Source organism: Lithobates pipiens, unplaced genomic scaffold, assembly GCF_037356315.1.
Source record: "Lithobates pipiens isolate NorthernLeopardFrog02 unplaced genomic scaffold, aLitPip1_a1.2 Scaffold_18, whole genome shotgun sequence".
NCBI classification, from domain to species: Eukaryota; Metazoa; Chordata; class Amphibia; order Anura; family Ranidae; genus Lithobates; species Lithobates pipiens.
Genome location: NW_027507758.1, coordinates 584,096,164 through 584,118,963, shown reverse-complemented (window position 1 = coordinate 584,118,963; position 22,800 = coordinate 584,096,164). Strand labels below are relative to the sequence as shown.

The following is a 22,800-nucleotide window of genomic DNA, read 5'->3' as shown; positions in this document are numbered from 1 at the left end:
CTATGATCCAAGGAACTCCACAGGAACCCATTCCCAGGCATGTGTTTCCATGTGATCTGATCTTGTACTTACTAGTAGGAAAGCTAACTCCTTGTAGACCTGTTGGAAACAAAACATTAAAGTACGGTAAGTTATTCACAACAAATTAGATCCTAATCATTGTCATAAGCAGTAAGTATTCAGGTATCCACAGAAACCGTATAATCAGCTGTCATGCACAGTTGATTGACGTAATGATCATTGTTTTAATCTAAGGACAGGACCATGATAGCATTAAGACAATAGCTTCTACAGACATGAGAGAAAGTCTGCTAGGTCTGACCCATGGCAAGTTCAACATCGGTCATTGCTTCCTATGATAATCCAAAAAGTGACAGACATTACAGAGGTGACGCAGATATGAAATTAGTCATAATATAGCTGGAAGGTTTTGAAGCTAGTAGGATGGTGTGTGGTTATATGAAAGAAGAAAAATATGGTTTGAGATGAGGGCAAGAGGTCAATAAGACAGAAAAAATATCTGAAGGGTCCAGGTCTATTGGATTTCTGTTGTTCAAAGGGAATGGTGGATCTAGTTTATTTACCATTCCACAGGTCCTTCATCATTTCACAGGTCCATATGTAGCCATTCAGGGAAGGGAAAGTGAATAAGGACTATGCTGAAGAAATAGGGGCAAGAAAAAGTCCTTTAGACTATGTTGAAATTAGAGAACCAAGAAAAATTACCAAGAACTATGCTGATTGTGGAGGACCAAAGGAAAGTACCAAGGATGAAGAAAAAAGGACCAAGGGATACTACCAAGAACTATGCTGAAGGTACAGGACCAAGGGAAAGTACCAAGGACAAGGGTGAAGATATAGGACCAAGAAAAAGTACCAAGGACTATGTTAAAGTTAGAAAATTCAGGGAACGTAACAAGAATTGTGCTGCAGATAGAGGATCAAGGGGAGGTACCAAGTTCTGAGCTGAAAACAGAGAACCAATGGAAAGAGCCAGGCAGTATGCTAAGAACAGAGGACTAAGGGACAGTGCCAAGGACTATTCTGAAGATAGAGAACCCAAGAGACATTCAGTGAGCAATGCAGAGAGGATCAGACCAGTAAACAGACTGTTCAGAGCCCCAGTAGAAAACCTAAATAAATAGGAAAATCAACAGCAGCATTGTAAATGGGCAAGGGGCAAGAAAAAGTCCTTTAGACTATGTTGAAATTAGAGAACCAAGAAAAATTACCAAGAACTATGCTGATTGTGGAGGACCAAAGGAAAGTACCAAGGACCAAGGATGAAGAAAAAAGGACCAAGGGATACTACCAAGAACTATGCTGAAGGTACAGGACCAAGGGAAAGTACCAAGGACAAGGGTGAAGATACAGGACCAAGGAAAAGTACCAAGGACTATGTTAAAGGTAGAAAATTCAGGGAACGTACCAAGAATTATGCTGCAGATAGAGGATCAAGGGGAGGTACCAGGGTCTGATCTGAAAACAGAGAACCAATGGAAAGAACCAGGGAGTATGCTAAGGACAGAGGACTAAGGGACAGTGCCAAGGACTATTCTGAAGATGGAGAACCCAAGAGACATTCAATGAGCAATGCAGAGGATCAGACCAGTAAACAGACTGTTCAGAGCCCCATTAGAAAACCTCAATAAATAGGAAAATCAACAGCAGCATTGTAATGCACTGTACACACGGTCGGACATTCTGACGACAAAATCCGTCTGATTTTTTCTGACAGATTTTGACCCAAACTTGTCTTGCATACACACGGTCGGAAAATCTGATCTTTCAGAACGAGGTGACGTACAAGGCGTATGTCGGGACTATAAATGGGCGAGTAGCCAATAGCTTTAGTCTCGTAATTTATTCTGCACATGCATGCCACTTTGTGCGTTGGACTTGTCTACACACAATCGGAATTTAAACGATCGGATTTTGTTGTCGGAAAACTTTGTGTCTCGGAAATTCCAACGGAAAAAGTCCGATGGAGCCCACACACGATCGGAATTTCCGACAACACAATCCGATCGCACATTTTCCTTCGGAAATTCCGACCGTGTTTACAGGGCATAAGACTTAAGTCCTCATCAAGCAGAGCTGGAAAGGTGAAGAGGTGTACAGATGTTAAAACTGGTTCAAGATTTTAGGTTAAAAAAAAATTGATTTTGGGTCAGGACTGGTATCTGAACCTACAACCTTTGGTGAACCCAGCAGTGGCTCATTTTTCTGAGCCACCAGAGATGCTGGAAAGTGCATTCTCTGATCGTTTGGTCTTTCTTGCCTTGTCTCTTGTTTCTGGTGAACCTTGAACTTTTTGCTCGTCTCATGAATTTCCTGATTTAAGTCAATGTCTCTGCACTCTGTTTGCCAGATTATTGTGCTCTCTCCAATCGCTATTTTGCGCCTTTGCATACCTACGGTTCTCCTCATCTCCACTAGCGCTCGGTACCAACTTTTGGCATGTTCCTTGACTTCATTTCCACTTGATCCCAACCTGCAGCTGCTTGTTACTTACCTTTGACTTGTTTACTGATTACGCTTCTGCCTGATCTCAATGTGCTATATCTGCTACTGGACCCCGTCTTTCTCACCTCCTGGTGGGGGTGATCATGAGGACCATGACTTGGTACTAACATACAGCAAAACCCATCTTCACCATCAGGAGTTATATTGGTCCAATTATTGCATACCTGTGGGAAGCTGGAAACCAATCTAGTGGACAAAGCTACTACAGTGATTGTTGCTATCTTCCCGGTCCCATGCTGCTTGGTAAACACAGGAAATTGCTCGCTCAGAACGGGGGGCTATTTACAGAACACATTTTCTCAATGAATGCACAATGTTCTTGGATGGAACAAGATGGAAATTGTGATGTCACCTCCCTGTCTCTCTATTCCGTCCCAACTTTTTTTACAGTCGCAAAAAAACACTTCATTATGCTTTATGGGCTGCTTTATCACGTTGCAACCTGCTGAATTTTGATGAAAGCGTGAAAGAGCCCTAAGTGTTAGACACTGTTTAGCAAGTGCGCCAAAATATCTGTGGCTAGGTGCATTGTACTAATGGCAGTGGAATAGAGTAGTAAAAAGAATGATGGGGTTAAACTATGGTATGATTGGTACAGGAGGTGGACACCATATGACCTGATAAGCATTTCCAGGCTTGTATCAGCACAGCATGTAATGAACAGGATATTCAGTCCTGTACCTACCTGTCAGTGGATTTATTCCTGCTTGAACTGTAAAGAAACAAAAACATGAATGTCAGCTTGTTCCAGTTATTTAAAATAAATGTGATCATGATGATGACTTTCAGTGAAATAAATGCAAACGGATAAGGGTACCAAAGACACAAATTAAATATATGCAGTACTGTCCACCAACAGACATAGGATTCATGTTTAGTCACACAGACGAGCCATAAAGATACCAGACATAAGAAAACAAGACAACAGTGCTATAAACAGATAACACATTTTTATAAAATAACACATACACTATATTACCAAAAGTATTGGGACGCCTGCCTTTACATGCCCATGAACTTTAATGGTATCCCAGTCTTAGTCTATAGGGTTCAATATTGAGTTGGCCCACTTTTTACAGCTATAACAGCTTCAACTCTTCTGGGAAGGCTGTCCGCAAGGTTTAGAAGTGCGTCTATGGGAATGTTTGACTATTCTTCCAGAAGCGCTTTTGTGAGGTCAGGCAGTGATGTGAAGGCCTGTCTCGCAGTCTCCACTCTAATTCATCCCAAGGTGTTCTATCGGGTTGAGGCCAGGACTCTGTGCAGGCCAGTCAAGTTCCTCCACCCCAAACGTGCTCATCCATGTCTTTATGGACTTTGCTTTGTTCACTGGTCCAAATCATTTGGTGGAGGGGGGATTATGGTGTGGGCTTAAGGCGTGAGAATGCCAAAACATTTTGCACAATTTCATGCTCCCTACTTTGTGGGAACAGTTTGGGGATGGCTCCTTCCTGTTCCAACATGACTGCGCACCAGTGCACAAAGCCAGGTCCATAAAGACATGGATGAGCGAGTTTGGGGTGGAGGAATTTGACTGGACTGCACAGAGTCCTGACCTCATCCTGATAGAACACCTTTGGGATGAATTAGAGCGGTGACTGCAAGCCAGGCCTTCTTGTCCATATCAGTGCCTGACCTCACAAATGCGCTTCTGAAAGAATGATCAAACATACCCATAGACACACTCCTAAACCTTGTGGACAGCCTTCCCAGAAGAGTCAAAGCTGTTAGGTGCTGAAGGGTGGGCCAACTCAATATGGAACCCTGCGGACTAAGACTGGGATGCTATTAAAGTTCATGTGCGTGTAAAGGCAGGTATCACAATACTTTTGGTAATATAGTGTATAACACATCAAAAAACAAAATTAAAAAATGTAGTTAAAAAAAGATGACATACATACCTAATAGATAATAAGCTGCAAAGAAAAAAAAGTAAGGGTAGATTTATTACATATAGTGCAAAGGCAGGGAGACGTAAAAGGTAAATAGAGTCAGGGAAAATAATTTTTTCTTTAAAGAATTAAAAATTAATAATACAGAAACACGTTTTTAAGAAAATTGTATATCATATAAAATAACACATTACATTGGATTTTCAGGTAATAGGGTAACCACTTCAGTTCTGGAAGGTTTTACCCCCTTCCTGACCAGACTATTTTTTGCAATATGGCACTGCGTTGGTTTAACTGACAATTGCGCAGTCGTACAAAACTGTAACCAAATAAAATCGTTGTCGCCGCCCCCCCCCCCCCCCCCCCAACAAATAGAGCTTTTTTCTGGTGGTATTTGATCACCTCTGAGGATTTTATTTTTGCGTTATAAACAAAAAAAGACTGACGATTTTCTTGATCAATTTAGGCCAATATGTATTCTGCTACATGTTTTCGTTAAAAAAATCCTAATAAAACGTATATTGATTGATTTGCGGACAGGTTATATCGTCTACAAATCTATGGGATAGATTTATGGACTTTTTTTTGATTGTTTTACTACTAAAGGCGGCAATCAGCGAATTTTAGCGTAACTGCGACATTGCGGCAGACAAATCTGACACTAAGTGACACTTTTTGGGGACTAGCAACACCAATACAGTGATCAGTGCTAAAAAAAATGCACTGTCACTGTATAAATGACATTGGCAGGGAAGGGGTTAACATCAGGGGCGATCAAAGGGTAAAAGTGGTTGTATCCCCCGCTCGGTCATTTTTACTTTTAGGTAAGCCTATAATAAGGCTTACCTGTAGGTAAAATGAATTTCTCCTAAACCTGTATGGTTTAAGAGATATTTACCCTGCTGACGTCAGCGGCGCATGCGCTCTTAATTGTGCTGGAAATTCGGGTCTCCTTGCCGGAACGGAGAACTCCCTCGCTCATGTGCGGGGGTGAGGTGATCGCGACTCTGGCCACTCACAGCACCGGAGCCAGCTAACCCAGAAGAAACGCAGTGTGAACATGTCGGCTCCCTCAGTTCTGACCGGGCAGGCTGCGGAAGCCTCCTTCTAATGTAAGTATTTCATAATGTGCTAGTATGCGATGCATACTAGCACATTATGCTATTGTCTTGCAGGTTTTTGGGGGGGGGGGGGTTTCTTTTCAGCGGTTTACTACCACTTTAAGTGTGCTCCTTGGGAGTGCTTTCTAACTATGGGGGCAATACTATGAATGGAGGAAAACAGAAATCCGTTTCTCTATTTTCCTCCCTCACTAGACAGCGGTCTGCCTTGTTTACATTTAAACGAATCCAAAATAACAAACCTGAATTTGATTCGAATTCAAAATAACATTTGAATCTAATTTGAAAACAAATTTGTGTCTAAATCAAATTCAAAAATATTAGAAATCGATTTTCTAAAAAAGGATACAAAAAAATTGAATAAAACAATAAACCAATAGAATAAAAATGAAAGAAAAGTAAAGGATAGAATATAATTTAATAGAATAAAATAAAATAGAATATGACCGTCTTCTTAAATTCAAATAGAATACATTTGAATTTGAATAGGATAGATTAGAATAGAATTGAAAACAATGGAATCCAAAATAATAGAAAAAATAGAATAGAAAATAAGAGAATAGAATAAAATAGAAAGAATGTAGCCATCTTCAGGAATTCAAACTTTGAATAGAAAAGAAAATAATAGAATAGAAAAGAATTGAAAAACAATTCATATAGAATAGAATAAAATAGAAAGAATATAACAGTTGATTTTCTATTCTCTTATTTTCAATTCTATTCTTTCCTATTCTATTCTAATCTTTTCTATTAGAATTAATTCTATTTGAAATTCGAATTTCGGAAGATGGATATATATTTTTTCTATTTTATTCTATTTTGTTCTAATTTTTGGATTGTCAGACAGTCAGTATAAGTAGCCTAATGCAACAGCTGAATTTAAATGGAAAAAAAAAAAAATTTGAATGCTTTTTTGACCTCTGGAAGGCTTTACCCCCTTCATGACCAGGGCATTTTTTGCTATTTAGCGCTGCGCTACTTTACCTGACAATTGCGCAGTCATGCAACACTATACACAAATTCAATTTATATAATTGTTTTCACACAAATAGAGCGTTTTTTTTTTTTTTTTTTTTTTTTTTTATATTTGATCACCACTGGGTTTTGTTTTTTAATTTTTATTATTATTTAAAAGAAAAAAGACCAAACATTTTAGAAAAAAACAATTATTTATTTTAAGTGTAAATATGAGATCTGATCTTTTTGACCCCAGATCTCAGAATAAAGAGGTCCTGTCATTTGTTTGTTTCTTCTACAAGGGATGTTTACGTTCCCTGCAATAGTAGTAAAAGTGACCAAATATTTTTTTTTTTAAATAAAAAGTAAAATAAATGAGAAAAAAAAAATTGAAAGCACCCCGTCCCGCTGAGCTCACACGCAGAAACGACCGCATTTTTTCAAACCACACATATGAGATATCGCCACAATCGTTAGCGTGAGAGCAAGGAATCTAGCCCAAGACCTCCTCTGTAACTCAAAACTGGTAACCTGTAGACATTTTTAAATGTTTCCTAAGGAAATTTTTAAGGGTCAAAGTTTGTTGCAGCAATTTCCTTAATAGTATAAACTATACATATATTTTGCTAGTAAATAACATTCCTAATCATATTAAGGTAATAACAAGAGTCCCCCTTTACATTAAAGTCCACAGAGTCCCCCTTTACATTAGAGTCCACAGAGTTCTCTTTTTATATCTGAACTCGCAGCATTCCCATTCACTAAGGAGGAACTCTGCAGACTCTGATGTAAGGGAGAACTCTGGGGACTCTAACATATGGGGGGAGGAGAGAGAGAGATTTGGCGGCGCCAATTTTAAACACTGGTGGCAAGGCTGCACTGACCAGGCTGCATTGATGGGCATTTAAATTTAATTTTTTTCCTTAAACTTCCCTCCTAAACTTGGGGTGCATGTTATACGCCGATAAATACGGTATTTAACAACATGCATAATACAGTACATACGTCCATAAATACATATACAGTACATACTTAAACAAAGTAATTCACTGCGCAATGTTATTTTTACATTAGCATATTTTTGAAATGCAATAAAAATTATACCCAATTTTCTCACCTGCTACTATACGTAGTTGTGTGGTCAAGAGAGGTATTGCATTAACAGCAAATTGCACCTATAAAACACAAGTTGCATTACTTTAGCCATTCCTGTTTTGCTAAAAAAAAAAAGATCATCTCTTCTAGGCAAACTATATACAGTACTATGCATTAAATTGCAAAGGGACATACTGAACACCAGGGTTGATTAACCCCTCGATTGCGATCTACCCATCGATAGCAGGCAGGTGATGGGTTGATCACACCCCTTCCTTGCCAATCCCCAGACTGCTCCTCCCACAAATGCAGAGCGGTGCAGGGAAGGAACAACTTAGTATGCTGCACCACCAACAAGCAAAAGGAAGGCAAAACTGGACAGAAGGGGAGGCAGGGGCAGCATTTACTGGAACGGATCCCCTGTAGCTCCCCCCTGCAGCAACTGAAAGCCAGCTTCCTCCACTCCCTCCTGCCATCTTTCAGCTGCTGCAGGGGATTGGTTCCAGTAAATTCCACCTCCCCATCCATCTAAGTTACTCATCCTTCTGTTGCCCAGGCCCCCCTGTGTGCTTTAAAAAAATAAAAACAAAACATTAATCCAATTGGCCAAGTGATGAGTGTACTCAATCGCTCATAAAAATGGTGACCGATTCGTCCTGATGGGCGGCATACCTCCAAAGCTTGGTGATCACAATACAAAAAAGTGGGGGAGGATGGAGCAAAGAAATGCCCATGGAAAGCAATAAGGAGGAGGCTCAAACAACGGTATACCTTTTGAAAAAATAGAAAATAACTTTATTGTAATCTCAAAGTAGTGGGTAAAAATCGTATGCTCCCCTGACCCCCCCCCCCCTCCTTCACAGTGCTTTTGGCTTCCCCTCTTTCCCCTCCCGCCAGCTACTGTGGGGATCGTTTTAGGATGGAAAGTGGGTGTATGTAATTTACTGGCCCCTTCCTTTTCGAAATGAGTGATCAGTATCAGTCACTCACTGTCTCCATTCATTCATAACTGAAGCATAGTAAAATGTGTTTACTATGCTTCACTGAGACTTGTTTACTCTTCATTTGCCACTCAGACTCTATGGATAATGGTTGTACAGGCGGGTACCTCCTAGGGTTGCCACATCATCCCTTTAATCCAGGACACACATTAGTACCTGCTGCTGAGCGTGCCAGCAGGGGATGGAGCCCGTCCCGGTTCCTGCACTGGCTCAAAGAAGAAAGGGGTGATCCCTGATGCCGCACATAAAGTCCTATGGAGGTGGATAGAGTGGCAACCTCAGCCACGCCCCTAACGTGTTTTGCCCCACCCCCTGGAGCTTAATCATGCTTAACTTACTTAGTTACTATGCTTCAGTTTTGTAAATAAACAGGGAGGCTACGTAGAGCTCTTGTTCATTCATTCTGTCCTCAATTTCCTTTCTCTCAAAAGTGAGACATGGGTGGTCTGTTTAGACCCCTGTTATTCAACGAAACCACCCAACAGAGCTATGAAAAAAGTGGGAAAAAAAATAAGTAAATGTGTGTGTGTGTGTGTGTGTGTGTGTGTGTGTGTGTATGTATATATATATATATATATATATATATATATATATATATATATATATATATATATATATATATATATATATACCATATATATACTCGAGTATAAGCCGAGATTTTCAGCCCCTTTTTTTTAGGCTGAAAGTGCCCCCCTCGGCTTATACTCGAGTCACGCAGATCAGGTAGGCAGACGGCGACCATTCCACTATTCAAAAGCCGCGCCTCCCTGTCTGTGATAGGCGGAACACTCAATTTCCCAGCAGTCAGTGTTCAGCCTATCACGGACATCCGCTCATTCTCATACTACGGACGAGGATGAGAGGATATCCGTGATAGGCGGAACACTGACTGCTGGGAAATTGAGTGTTCCGCCTATCACAGACAGAGAGGCGTGGCTTTTGAACAGTGGAATGGCCGCCGTCTGTCAGACAAGGAGGAGAGGTGCGGCATGGCACACAGAGGCTGCAGAAGGCAAAGAGACAGGTAGGCTGCGATGGACACAGGAAAGGACGGGACACAGGCATGGACGGGACACAGGCATGGACGGGACACAGGGATGGACAGAGGGATGGATGGGACACAGGGATGTAACAGTAGCTGCTGCATGTCTCACCCTCAGCTTATACACGAGTCAATAAGTTTTCCCAGTTTTTTTGTGGTAAATTAGGGGCCTCAGCTTATATTCGGATCGACCTATACTCGAGTATATATGGTATATATAAAAAGAAACTGACCCATCTACTGCCTTGCTGACACCAACCTCTGCACTACTGACACTGTCCACACACTGTCCAATGCCATACTGACACTGTACACTGCCCTACTGACTGACAATATCCACCTTTAAGTTAGGTTAAGTTATTCTTTTTTTTTGTTTTACAGTGACATTTGTTTTATTTTATTTTTCCAACATTTCCTTACTATTTAGTCAGGCCTTGCTAGTTAGTCCTTTAAAAAAGCCCACACAGAGAGAGCCCGAGGCACTGGCAGTGGGCGGCAGTGCAGGGGGGAGGTGCGAGCAGCACCCGAGTGGAGTGACACCTGTCGGCTTAGTGATCTGGGACCCGGCGCAACAATCCCCTTCTCTCTGTTGTCGCGTCGTCCCGTTCTGATCAGTCTCGGCAGCGGCTGTCACTCACAGCCGAGCAGAGTGAAGCCACCTCCCCCTCCTCCTGCAAGCACAGCACTGTGTAGACATAAAGGAGGAGGGGGAGGCGGCTTCACTCTGCTCGGCTGTGAGTGACAGCCGCTGCTGAGACTGATCAGCACGGCGCGACGCGAGTCACGCGACCACAGAGAGAAGGGGATTGTTGCGCCGGTGTTCTGGCATATTCAGTCCGGCCATCATATAGCGTCTGCCCCGTACTGCGCATGTGCTTCGCTCGCCACGCTTCGGGCTTGGCCTCGCTGCGCTCGGCTCTTTTTTATTGAAATCCTTGTGAACTGCCTGCTGATCGAACAGGAGGATTGGTCTGTGTTTCAGAACATTCAAAGCCTGCCTAAAGTAAGGTCTGTGTGTGACCGACAGACTGCGGCCTGCAAGGCGCGGAGCGGAATCGTTTGGCCTCTGAGGAGTTCCAGCACACAGTCAGCGGGACCAGTGTGTGGATGGACCGGAGGACCCAAGATTTCTAAATATTTCCTGCATTACAGTTATATCAGACATCAGAAGGAGCGGTGCGGTGTGACGGCCCCAGCTTGGATCGGGACTGATATACCTGGGAAGGAGCCGTGCAAGCATCTGGACCTGGTATGGTGAGCGGGCACTTGCCCAGATCAATATAGTGTACTGTTGCCGTGTTACATTGTTACAGACTGATGGTGGAACTTGTAGTCCTACAGAAGTGTCTTCATTCATCCACAGCTTGCATACAGTGGAAATTCAGGGTTGCCTATAAACTTAATGCTGCATCACAACCACTGCTAAGGAGAAAGTATTATCAGTGCCTTCTGTTTTGCAAGTACAGTACACTATTATCAGCACATAACCTATCATACAGTCTGCTGTCCACTTGTTTTTCCCTGTTGGATTTACAAATACTGCAGTTTAATAACCTGAGCTAACTGAAGAGGAAGAAGACAGACTGTAATTTGCTATAAAACAGCACAACTTCGATTTGCAGAGTGAACAGTGTATTGCAACCTAGGGTGAGCCCTTGAGTATATGATACAAAGTTTTATTGTATTGTGCTGTTGTATGCTCATAGCATTGTGCTGAAAACTTTGGTGTGTGTGTGTGTGCTCTGAGGTTGGAGTAGAAAGGTGCTCAATACAAGTGCTTTATCATATTGAGCATTATGCCGCATACACACGACCAAACTTTTCAGCAGACTAGGTCCGGCGGTCTTCCCGACGGACATTCGGTGGAGGTCCGACTGACTTTATGAACTAGCGGACTTGGCCACACACGACCCGTCTAAGTCCATTCGAAAGTTAGTTCATTTTGAACGTGATGACGTAAACGGGACTAAACAAGGAACTTCAATAGCCAGTAGCCAATAGCTGCCCTTGGGTCGTATTTGGTCCGTCGGACTAGCACACAGACGAACGGTTTTCCCGATTTTTAGTCCGTCGGACTTGAGTCCATCACATAGATTTGAAACATGTTCTATTTCTAGGTCTGTCGGATTTTTTTTTTAAAAAGTGGATGTACTAGCCCACACATGATCGGATTGTCCGACGGACTGATCCAGTCGGACCTAGTCTGCCGGAAAGTCCAGTCGTGTGTACGTGGCATTAGTCTCACTTCTTGCCTGTCTGCATATACTCTCCAGGTGACTGATGAGTTCTCAATTTCCTAAATACATTGACTGTTATTGTTTTCATTTTCATATCTGAGTTACCATTGTGTCTATTGTGTTAAACAATTCTTTCAGTAAACTGTTTAAGATCCCTTTCACATTGGGGGGGGGTTTCAGGCGCTTTAGCGTAAAAAAAAAGCACCTGTAAAGCTTGAAAGAAACCTCATCTGCAATCCTTATGTGAAAGCCCAAGTGCTTTAAGAGCCCTTTCACATTGCCAGTGCTCGCAAAACGCTGGTAAAGCGCTGCTTAAACTAGCAGCGCTTTACCAGCGTTTTTCAAGTGCTATCGGGGCGTTTGCCAAAAGTGCTTTGCAGGCATTTTGCAGGCGCTTCCCATTGATTTCAATGGGAAGAGGCGCTTTAGGAGCAGTGCATTCACCGCTCCAAAAGCGTTGCAAAGAAACTGCTTGCAGGACTTTTTTTTGACGCCCTGCCAGCGCAGCGCCTCAGTGTGAAAGAACTCGGGCTTTCACATTGGGATTGCAGATGAGGCTTCTTTCAGGCACTTTACAGGCGTTTTAACCCCGCTAGCGGCAGGAAAGGGGTTAAATACTCCCGCAAAGCGCTGCTGCGGTGGCGTTTTGCCAGCGGTATAACCTCGCTGCCCCATTGATTTCAATGGGTAGGAGCATTGAAGGAGCGGCAAATACACCGCTCCTTCACCGCTCCAAAGATGCTGCTAGCAGGACTTTTACCGTCCTGCTAGCACACCGCTCCAGTGTAAAAGCCCTCTGGCTTTCACACTGGAGTGAAAGGAGCCACCTTTTTCAAGCGCTATACAGGCGCTATTTTTAGTGCTGTAGCGCCTGAAAAACGCCTCAGTGTGAAAGGGGCCTTAGTGTTTAACTTCCAATTTGTATGAGACTCTATATATTATTACAGCTGGTGAAGTGACGAGTACCAAGGTGACGGTAAATATACAGTACAGAGTGTCATTACTGTGTTTCTCTTTACCACTGGGTCTCACACTAATATTATCACATGGGTGTGCCAGAAGGGTCGAGTCTATTTTTGGGGTTGATAGGCAGAGTGCAGGCCCAAAAAAATTACCAGCAGCTCCTTTGGGGGTAAGTACTACACAAGAGAAGACAGATGCGGCCTGAGTTAATGGCTTTGGAGGCCAAAGTGGAAAAGCAGAGTCTGCTGGTGGCCGCATTTAAAGAGCTTTCAAAGAAAAGTATGGCAATGATGATCGCTTCCGTGCAATGCGCAGAGGAGCCATAGAGGCCAGTGGAGCGCAGGCATCACCAGAGTGCGAGAAGCCAAAGGTCAGTGCAAAGCAAACAAGTTTGTGGGCTTGGACTGTGTTTCTGGCCAGCACGCTGGAAAAGCTTTACATCCCGTGCCAAGTATCAGTATGCCTGCTTCTGCAGTGGAGAAAGCTTTGGCAGACAGGTTGCGGGTGATAAGCAGTCAGGTGTTTTGACTGCCAGTATGCCATTGGGCCAAGGAAGTTCTGTGCCATTGTCACCGCAGCAGGAGTGGAGCAAGATGATCCATCTGAGCCTGTGAAGGGAGCAGGTATGCTAAAGTCCATTACAGAAATGGAATTGCCTTTCCATGGTCGCAAGTTTGCTTTGTCTGGATCATCTGAGGATGAAGAAGAGGATAATGATGTCCCCCCAAAAGCTTTAAAACATGGGTGACAGAAAAGGCTGTTTTTGTTCATGATTTGCCTATACAACATAACGGAGGTGTAGTTCCTATGGATGGTGCAGTAGAGGGTGGCGGAGAGCAAGCTCATCTGGCTGAGCCTCCCACCTGTGTACAGAAAGTCAGTGAAGGGTGTGCAGACTTTGCTGTGAAGAGTGCTGATAAGGACATCTCCACTGTTGGTAACCCTTTAGTTACTGGTAATGAAATGAAAAATTACCTAAGGATAATGTAAATGATATGTCTGTGTCAGAAGTCTCTGCTCCATCTGTTCCTGACAATAATGTTGTTTCTACCTTATCTAAAGAGGGTCTGTAACTAAAAGTGATGTGCGGGATGTTGCAAGGAGTGCGGTTATTTCCTATGCTGCAGAGCTGGCTGCACCTGTCTTGTGGGTGAGTAGGGCCAGTTACTCTACGGTCACTAAGAGTGATGTGAGTGAAGGTCAAGTCAATCTGACACCATCTTGTAGCTCTTTTAAAGCCCCCCCCCCCCTCCTACAAATAGGAGAGATGTGGTAGACCGTATTCTGGGGATGGTTTTTAAAGCAGAGGAGATTTTTGCACTTATCAGCCCAATTGGATCATATGAGTATGACCTCTCCTTTGTCAAGGCAGAAGGATTAGATGTCTTTTGGGAGAGGTATGAGCAGAGGTGGAAGGTGTCCCCAAGATGGGCAGTTTTGTCACGCAAAGTAGTCTCTCGCCAGCCACTATACAAAAACTTCACCATTTTAGTATGTAATGAGTCCATTGCTGCTGCGGATCTGGCGGTGTGGTTGGGGAGATATGCTGATGTCCAAGCCTCCTTGAGGAAAGTTGTAGATGATAGGGGGTTATGGACAGGAGGATGGACAGTGTTAGTAAAACTGCATGTCACGGTAATGTTGTTAAGCACATCCCTTTGTCTGTCTTTATAGGTCGTGACAGGATTATTTTGTTTTATGCAGGGCAACCAAAGCTGTGTCATCGCTGTGGTAAAAAGGGGCATTTTTCAAGCTCCTGTTCTGTGCAGAAATGTTCCCTCTGTCAGCTCTCAGGGCATGTTGCAAAAGATTGCAACAGTATTCGTTGTAATCTCTGTAACAAGTTAGGTCACCCTTATGGCCTTTGTTCTGAAGCCCTCCATAATCAGCCAGAGGTGGTGGAAGAACTGTTGAGGATGGAGGAGGAGGAACGTGGGGGACAACAAAGGGTTGGTGGAGCTGTTTCAGCTAGTCCTGAGGGCCCCCCCGATGTCAGTTTCCCAATCCGAAGGTGTGACCCCTCTTGTGTCTGCTCCCCAGTCAGTGTTCCCTACTGTGTTGGTGTCTACTTCTGTTGTGTGTTCTTCCCCAGTGTTTCAGGTGCCCAGTGTTCCAAATGTAACTAAGTCATCCAGATTGGCTGAGGCTGCCAAAGGGGCAGATTCCTGTAGATCTGGAGGTGGCAACTTCATCTGGGCCTTCCCTGAGGCAACGTAAGACCTCTAGTGGAGGTTCTAAGGTGAAGAAGGGGGAAGTTGCCACTGCTAATGATGTAGATGAGGCCTTTCAGGGTAATGCTTCAGGGGAGGAGGGAGAGTGGACCAAGGTGGGGAGAAGGAGGAATAAGGTAGTCCTGACCTCTGCCTCCTCGGTTTCATCTTTACATGGAGATGATCTACCTCTGGGAAACAAGTTTGGGTCCTTATCTGAGGGGGAGGAGTAGTCTTCTAAATCCATGTCTCAGATGGAGGAGGATGAGGTAGAGTGTTCCATAAAGAGGTCAAGGTCTCCAGTAAGGAGGCAGTGAGCTCAGGTTAAGAAATGCCTACCTCAATCATCCTGATGGTAGTTCCCACTCCAGTAAAGGTGGCAACAATTAATGTTGCCAACATAAAATCTGTAAGGGCTCGTAATATGGCCCTATTTTTTCTCAGCAAAATGGATGCTGATATTTTATTTTTGCAAGAGACCCGACTAATTAGCCTTGCTGATGTCCACCTGGCAAAGAGGAAGTGGAGGCATGGGCCTTCCTTCTGGTCTCTTGCGGCTGAGCCTTACAGCGGAGTTTCAGTACTTTTTACTGGCATGGTAACGTGTCGCCAGGTATCGAGGTAGAGACTGGAAGGTGTATGGTCCTGGACGTCTCTGTGAAGGGGCATGATGTTTAATAAATATTTATGGAATACAAACTTGATAGGAGAGGAAATGTCTCTATAAAGATTAAGCCTTTCCTTTTGCAGTGCAGCCCCATTCACCTAGGGGTGTACTTCAAGGGTGCCCTGACTGGAAAAAGATTGTGAAACACCGACATAGATGAACCGATCTCTCCATATTCCTCCTGCAGCCGCTGAATGCCTGTGGGTGGGAGAGGAGGGGAAGCTGGGGGAAATCGGTTCCTTTTATATGCAGCTACCCACTTGGGACCGGGCCCTGGTGTTCCGCCATCGGGCTTGGAGAAAAGAGCCCTGTCCGGAGGTCGGGGGGGGCCCTCCATGGTTTCTTGCATCGGGGCCCTGAAGGTTCTAGTTACGCCACTGTACCCAGTTATAGTATGTACATTTCCCTCCCTCCATGAGACAATCTGTTGTGATTCTGTTGTCAAAAAGCAAAGATCCCTCGATGATTGAGAATTGGCATCCCATTAGCCTTCTCAGAGTCGATAGAAAGATTCTGGCGAAGATAATTTTCTGCTGCTTGTCGTCAGCAGCAGACAGAATGCTTTCTCGTCAGCAGCACTGTTCGGTCCAGGGCAGGAGCACTTTTTCAGCTGTGTTAGCAGGGCTGAAGACTGGGGAACGTATTTGCTGGCATTTGATCAGGCGAAGGCTTTTGATCATGTCAATCATGAGTACCTCTGGCTTCTCCTTGACAAGTATGGCCTGGAGTGTGGGTTTATTGGATGACTTAAGACTTTATACAGAGAGGCAGAGGGCTCCATGCTTGTTAATGGTTGGGTTGGACGGCCCTTCAGGGTTGGATTGAGGGTGGACCAGGGGTGTCCGCTGAGCCCTTTTCTATATGTGTTCACAGAAGTTGAGACAGCGGACTGTTGTGCGGGGTGCCTGTGGGCATTACTGGTGAGCCACCCTTGAGGGTTGTAGCCTATGCTGATGATATTTCTGTCTTTATCTCTGGGACAGAGGAGGCGCAGGAGGGGGTCTCAGTTATAGAGCAGTATTCCGAGGCATAGGGCTCCAAGGTCAACCGTGATAAAAGTGAAGTTTTTTGGATGAGCGAGGGAGGTGAGAGCTTTGCACTTCCGGACACCTTGCCGAGGCCTCAGCAGAAAGTCAAAGTATTAGGCATCGAGTTTGGCCCTGATGATTACAGTAAGTCAAATTGGGAAGCCAGGCTAAATGATGCTGATGTCAAGGTGAAATGCTGGAAGCGGTGGTGGCTCTCCTTGAGGGAAAGGGTGGACTTGATTAAGACCTACCTGATTCCTACCTTTCTGTTTGTCAACTTTGTTTGCATCTTGCCAGAGTCCTGCTATACCAGGAACCAGCTGAATCTTGTGAAGCGGAATGTGACTTGCCTATCTAGGTGGAAGGGTGGGCTAGGGATGGTCAACCTGGTTGTGTTCTTCTCTCTGTTGTTTTTTAAACATAATTTTGGTAACATGCTAGCATTGAGACCGCCTGGATGGGTAGGTATTTCCCAGATCTGGTTTAGACCTTTTCTGGGCTATTGGGTGGCAGCGCAGTGAAAAGCCTAAGGGCCAAGCATCGTAAGCTCCTGGCTTATGTTGCCCCATGCCTGAAAATACTTAGACGGTGGCATGTGACAGTGGAGGATATCCGGTCCCTCCCTAGGAGACTCCTGGGTGAGAAGATCTTGGGTACTGTCTTTCATGCGCCACTGGCCTTAAGGGATTGCCCAGGTCATATTATAAGGGAGGGTTTACGTTTGATAAATTCTGAGCGGATACTCTTGAAATGTAGGGGGGGGGACATGAAGTGCCGCTCTTTGGACAACCGTGGTTGTCCAAGAGCAGAGTGTCAGGGTAAAGTGTAAACCATGGACCACTTCTTGCTTCAGTGCCCTTTCAATGTAGAAGTCTATAAAAAGGTGGAAAGGTCTCTGAATTTTCCTTTCTTGCCTAGCTTGTCTTATCCTGAGTCCTCTTATGCTAAGGGATTTGATTTGGACACTCTTTTTCTAGTCAGCTTAGTAGTCCGATATTACACCTGGAGTGTCAGGTATCCCTTCGGCAGAAAGTCCTTCATGTTTCGGTGGTGGTGTGTGAGATTCTTGGTGAGGTAGGGAAAATTTGGGTCTTGAGAAAGACAGATGGTGGAAAAGGGTCTGGGTAAAGGTGTGGAGGAATATCAGGCCTGTAGCTGCTGTTTGTTGATCTCTGGGTGTTGGGTTCTTTCCCTGTTTTCTCTCTGGACACTCCCTTAGATTTTCAAGGATAAACAGTTTTGAAGAAAGGCTACATACACATGTTAATATATGTTTCTTGGTCTGAATGTTAATCAAGTGTGAGTGATGTGTAGAATTTTTGAAGATGTCTGTGCTATTTAGTAAGTTGTATTAAAAAATATATATATATATATATATATTGTGGCAGCACGCAGGTAAAATCACCTGGTTGTATTCAGGATGGGAAATATGTGTGTCCTAGATTCAGGCTTTATGCAGACTTTTACAATTAGAGGGGAAGAGTTAATGAGCCCAGCTGTAGTAAGTGGGCTCATTAAGACCTCTACAAAAAACCCCAGCATGCATAGGGAGATGCTCCATCCTGGAACCAGTTTTGTGTGTATAGACTGGGGAGTCTGAGATCTGTTCTGTGCGGTGAGTTAACGCCTGTGTGGCAAACCCCTACAATAGAGACAGGGACTGGGGCAGCACAAGGCTGCACCCAGTTGTTAGACAGGGTGTCTACGTGTGTAGTTAGAGGTCAAGCTGACCAGGATTTATTTTCTTGTTTTATTTTGTTTGGCTGTTATATGTATCACTGCATGTAGCCTAAATAAACCGGATCTTTTATTTTTTGCACCTACACCGCTGTCTGCTGTGCCTGACTTTGTGTTGTGAACCCATCCAGGGGGTCACACACACCCGCTACCGAGCGAACCCCCTCACAGTTGGTGGAGAATTTTGGCAGTTTTTTTTTTTTTTTTTTGTTGTTAAGGCCAGCATGGAGGAGATACTGAGACAGCTGACTCTAGCAAATGCAAACCAGCAGCAAGCAAATGCAAACCAGCAGCAAACAAATGCAGCTTTACAAAAGAGCCTTGCAGCTCAACAACAAGCCCAGCAGCAGGCAAATGCAAATCAGCAGCAGACAAATGCAACTTTGCAGCAGAGTTTGGAAGCCCAGCAGCAGGCAAATGCAAATCAGCAGCAGACAAATGCAGCTTTGCAGCAGAGTTTGGAAGCTCAGCAACAAGCCCAGCAGCGATCTGAAGCCCGCTTCATAGACCTGTTGCAGAAGCAAGAGCAGAATTTTCAACAGCAAATAGAGACATTGATACAGCAACGTCCGCAGACCAATGAAGCAAGTGGTTACAATAATACCGCATCCTTTGGTGTGAGCCGTTTACTGACAAAAATGACTGGAGAGGATGATCCGGAGGTGTTTTTGACCACATTTGAAAGGACTGCTGAAAGGGAAAAGTGGCCTAAGGAGCAATGGGCTGGACTGGTGGCCCCTCTGTTAACTGGGGAATCGCAGAAAGCTTATTATGACCTAGAGCCTGACCAAGCAAAAGACTATGTGGTGCTAAAAGCAGAAATATTGGCACGGCTGGGTGTCACCCTGGCAGTCCGGGCTCAGCGTGTGCATAACTGGACTTTTCAGGTTGGAAAACCTCCCAGGTCTCAAATGTATGATCTCATTCACCTGAGCAGGAAGTGGCTGCAGCCAGAGATTTTGACCGCACCAAACATTGTGGAACGTGTGGTTATGGATCGTTTCCTGAGAGCTCTTCCTACTGCCATCCAAAAATGGGTAAGCCATGGAGACCCAGAAAATGCAGATAAACTTGTGGATCTGGTTGAGAGGTACTTGGCTACAGAGAACTTGACCACCTCTTCCAGGGACTCACGGACTTTCCCCCCTAAGACCAGATCATCCCCAGTGGCGGGTAAGATGACTCCAAGGGGTGAGGGTGGAGAGAGTGAGAGGGTGGGAGTTCTACCTAAGGTCTGGCGGGAGCAGCCCAGGAAGCCCATGCTGCAAGAGGCAGCGAAAAAAATTATTTGCTACCGCTGCCGGCAAGAGGGACATATTGCAGCCAATTGCCCAGTTGTGGATGAGCCTATGCAATGTGACTTTATAAGGGAGAGACGTCAGTCGCTGTTTGCGACAGTTGCATGCACTGCCATTCGGGGACCTGAGAAACATTTATGTAAAATGTGTATTAATGGTAGACATGTTGATATGTTGCTAGATTCAGGTAGCCTGGTAACATTGATAAAAGCTGAATTAGTTACTACAGAGGTCTCTGGGAAGAACAGGGTGGCTGTTATTTGTGTGCATGGGGACACCCGAGAGTATCCTGTAACTTCAGTGTTTTTTGAGACCCCCAAAGGTAACCTCTCTCATCAGGTGGGGTTAGTGTCTCAGTTACCACATGATGCTATTGTGGGAAGGGATTTTCCAAAATTCTGGGAACTCTGGGATTGTCCTGAGGCCCCCATTGGTGCCCCTATAAACCAGGAAGATGACCAGAATTCCTCTGGGAGTGGTGAGGACTCTCCTGAATTTCCCTTGTCGGTATTGGCGGGGGAAACTCGAGAAACTGGGGAGGAGCCAACATCCTCAGATGAAAACATGCCGTCTGTGGAGTTTTCGGATCTTGAGGTTCACAGGGAAAATTTTGCCACAGAACAGTTAAAAGACCCCACCCTAATAAAGGCACGGGAAAATGTGGTGAAAATAGATGGCGAGTTAGTGAACCCAGATAAGACTTGCCCTTATCCTTACTTCACTATGGAAAGGGACCTGCTATATCGAGTGGCTCAAAGGGCAGAAGAAACCATTGAGCAACTTGTAGTGCCCAAACCTTACAGGAAGTTGGTGTTAGAATTGGCTCATGGACACATTCTGGGAGGTCATCTGGGGACAGAGAAAACCAGAGAGAGGGTATTGCAGAGATTCTATTGGCCTGGGGTCATGAAGGAAATAGAAAAGTATTGTTCCTCCTGCCCTGTGTGTCAGAAGTCGGCACCTATGCCACATTTCCGTAACCCACTGGTACCTCTTCCTATCATTGAGGTCCCCTTTGAGAGGATCGCAATGGATTTGGTAGGTCTGATAATGAAGTCTGCTAGGGGGCATCAGTACATTTTGGTTATATTGGACTATGCCACCCGTTATCCGGAAGCAATTCCTCTCCGAAATACCTCGGCCAAAACCATAGCCAAAGAGCTATCCGTTGTTTTTAGCCGTGTGGGTATTTGTAAGGAACTGCTTACGGACCAAGGTACACCCTTTATGTCCCGGGTTATGAAAGAATTATGCAAGTTGTACAAAGTGAAGCAATTGCGTACATCTGTGTATCACCCCCAAACAGATGGGTTGGTTGAAAGATTCAACAAAACCCTAAAACAAATGTTAAAGAAGGTGGTGGATAGAGATGGAAAGAATTGGGATTGTCTAATACCCTATCTGATGTTTGCCATTAGGGAGGTACCCCAATCCTCTACGGGTTTCTCACCCTTCGAGTTGCTCTATGGGAGACACCCAAGAGGGCTGCTGGATATCGCCAAGGAAACTTGGGAAAATGAGAGTTCTCCTCACAGGAGTGTGATTGAGCATGTCGCCCTGATGCAAGATAGAATTGCACAGGTAATGCCAATTGTAAAGGAACATTTAACCCAAGCGCAGTTAGCACAGCAGAGAGTGTACAACCGTGGGGCCAAGACACGTACTTTTTCCCCGGGGGATAGGGTCTTGGTGCTAGTCCCTACGGTTGAAAGCAAATTTCTGGCCAAATGGCAAGGTCCATATGAAGTAATTGAAAAAATTAGTGAGGTGAACTACAGGGTTAGACAGCCAGGAAGGCGAAAGCCGGAGCAGATCTATCACGTCAATCTGCTGAAAGCCTGGAGGGATAGGGAATCCCTAGTCGCAGAGACTTTGTCACAAGTACAGCCTGATTGCTTAGTTCCTGAGGTTGGGATAGCAGACACCTTATCGAAACCCCAACAACAGGAGGTTAAAGAGTTTGTACTTCGTAACAAAGAGATTTTCTCTGAGCTTCCGGGACAAACATCTGGCGTAGAGCATGACATTATCACCCCGCCAGGAGAAAGGGTAAAACTAAAACCTTATAGAATACCAGAGGCCCGACGGGAGGCAATACGTGGGGAGGTTCAAAGGATGCTGGAATTGGGTGTGATAGAGGAGTCCCAGAGTGACTGGTCCAGTCCTATTGTACTAGTGCCCAAACCTGATGGGAGCTGGCGGTTTTGTAACGATTTTAGACAATTAAATAAAGTTACAAAATTTGACACCTACCCCATGCCACGTATAGATGAGTTGGTTGACCGGCTGGGAACAGCCCGATATATGACAACTCTTGATCTCACCAAAAGGTATTGGCAAATTCCCCTGGCCAAGTCGGCCAAGGAGAAAACTGCGTTTGTAACCCCAGATGGGGCATTCCAATATAAGAGAATGCCGTTTGGGTTACAGAATGCACCGGCAACATTCCAGCGGAAAATGGATAAGATTCTGAGGCCCCATCAGAAATATGCTGCAGCTTACCTGGATGATGTGATTATCCATAGCACAGACTGGGTCTCACATTTGCCGAAAGTACAAGCGGTCCTAGACTCTATCCGGGAAGCTGGGTTTACGGCCAATCCAAAGAAGTGTACCATTGGACAGGAGGAGGCCAAATATCTTGGGTACACTATTGGGAGGGGGGTGATAAAACCCCAAGTCAATAAAGTCGAGGCCATACAGAGTTGGCCACGTCCCAACAGCAAGAAACAGGTACGAGCCTTTCTGGGAATCGCTGGCTATTATCGACGATTCATTCCCCATTTTGCTTCTCAGGCTGTGCCCCTCACCAACCTGACAAAAGGGAAAGAGTCGGTCATGGTTAAATGGTCCCCAGAGGCTGAAGAAGCATTTCAGTCCTTAAAAACCGCCTTATGTAGCTAGCCAGTGTTGAACTCACCAGACTTCTCTAAGGACTTTGTTGTACAAACTGATGCATCAGACGTTGGGTTAGGAGCAGTGTTATCCCAGGTCTGGAACGGGGAAGAGCACCCAGTCATTTA

At 44.6% G+C, this 22,800-nt stretch overlaps 1 protein-coding gene across 1 annotated transcript in view; it reads right to left on the bottom strand.

Moving 5' to 3' along the window:
• Window positions 1-2,412, bottom strand: part of LOC143986782 (adhesion G protein-coupled receptor L4-like) — a 67,828-nt gene extending 65,416 nt beyond the window's left edge. Inside the window, exon 1 of the mRNA XM_077485188.1 lies at window positions 2,282-2,412. Within this exon, the coding sequence (XP_077341314.1) occupies window positions 2,282-2,412 (131 nt within the window). The remainder of the gene's footprint in view (window positions 1-2,281) is intronic.
• Window positions 2,413-22,800: the final 20,388 nt, after the last annotated feature.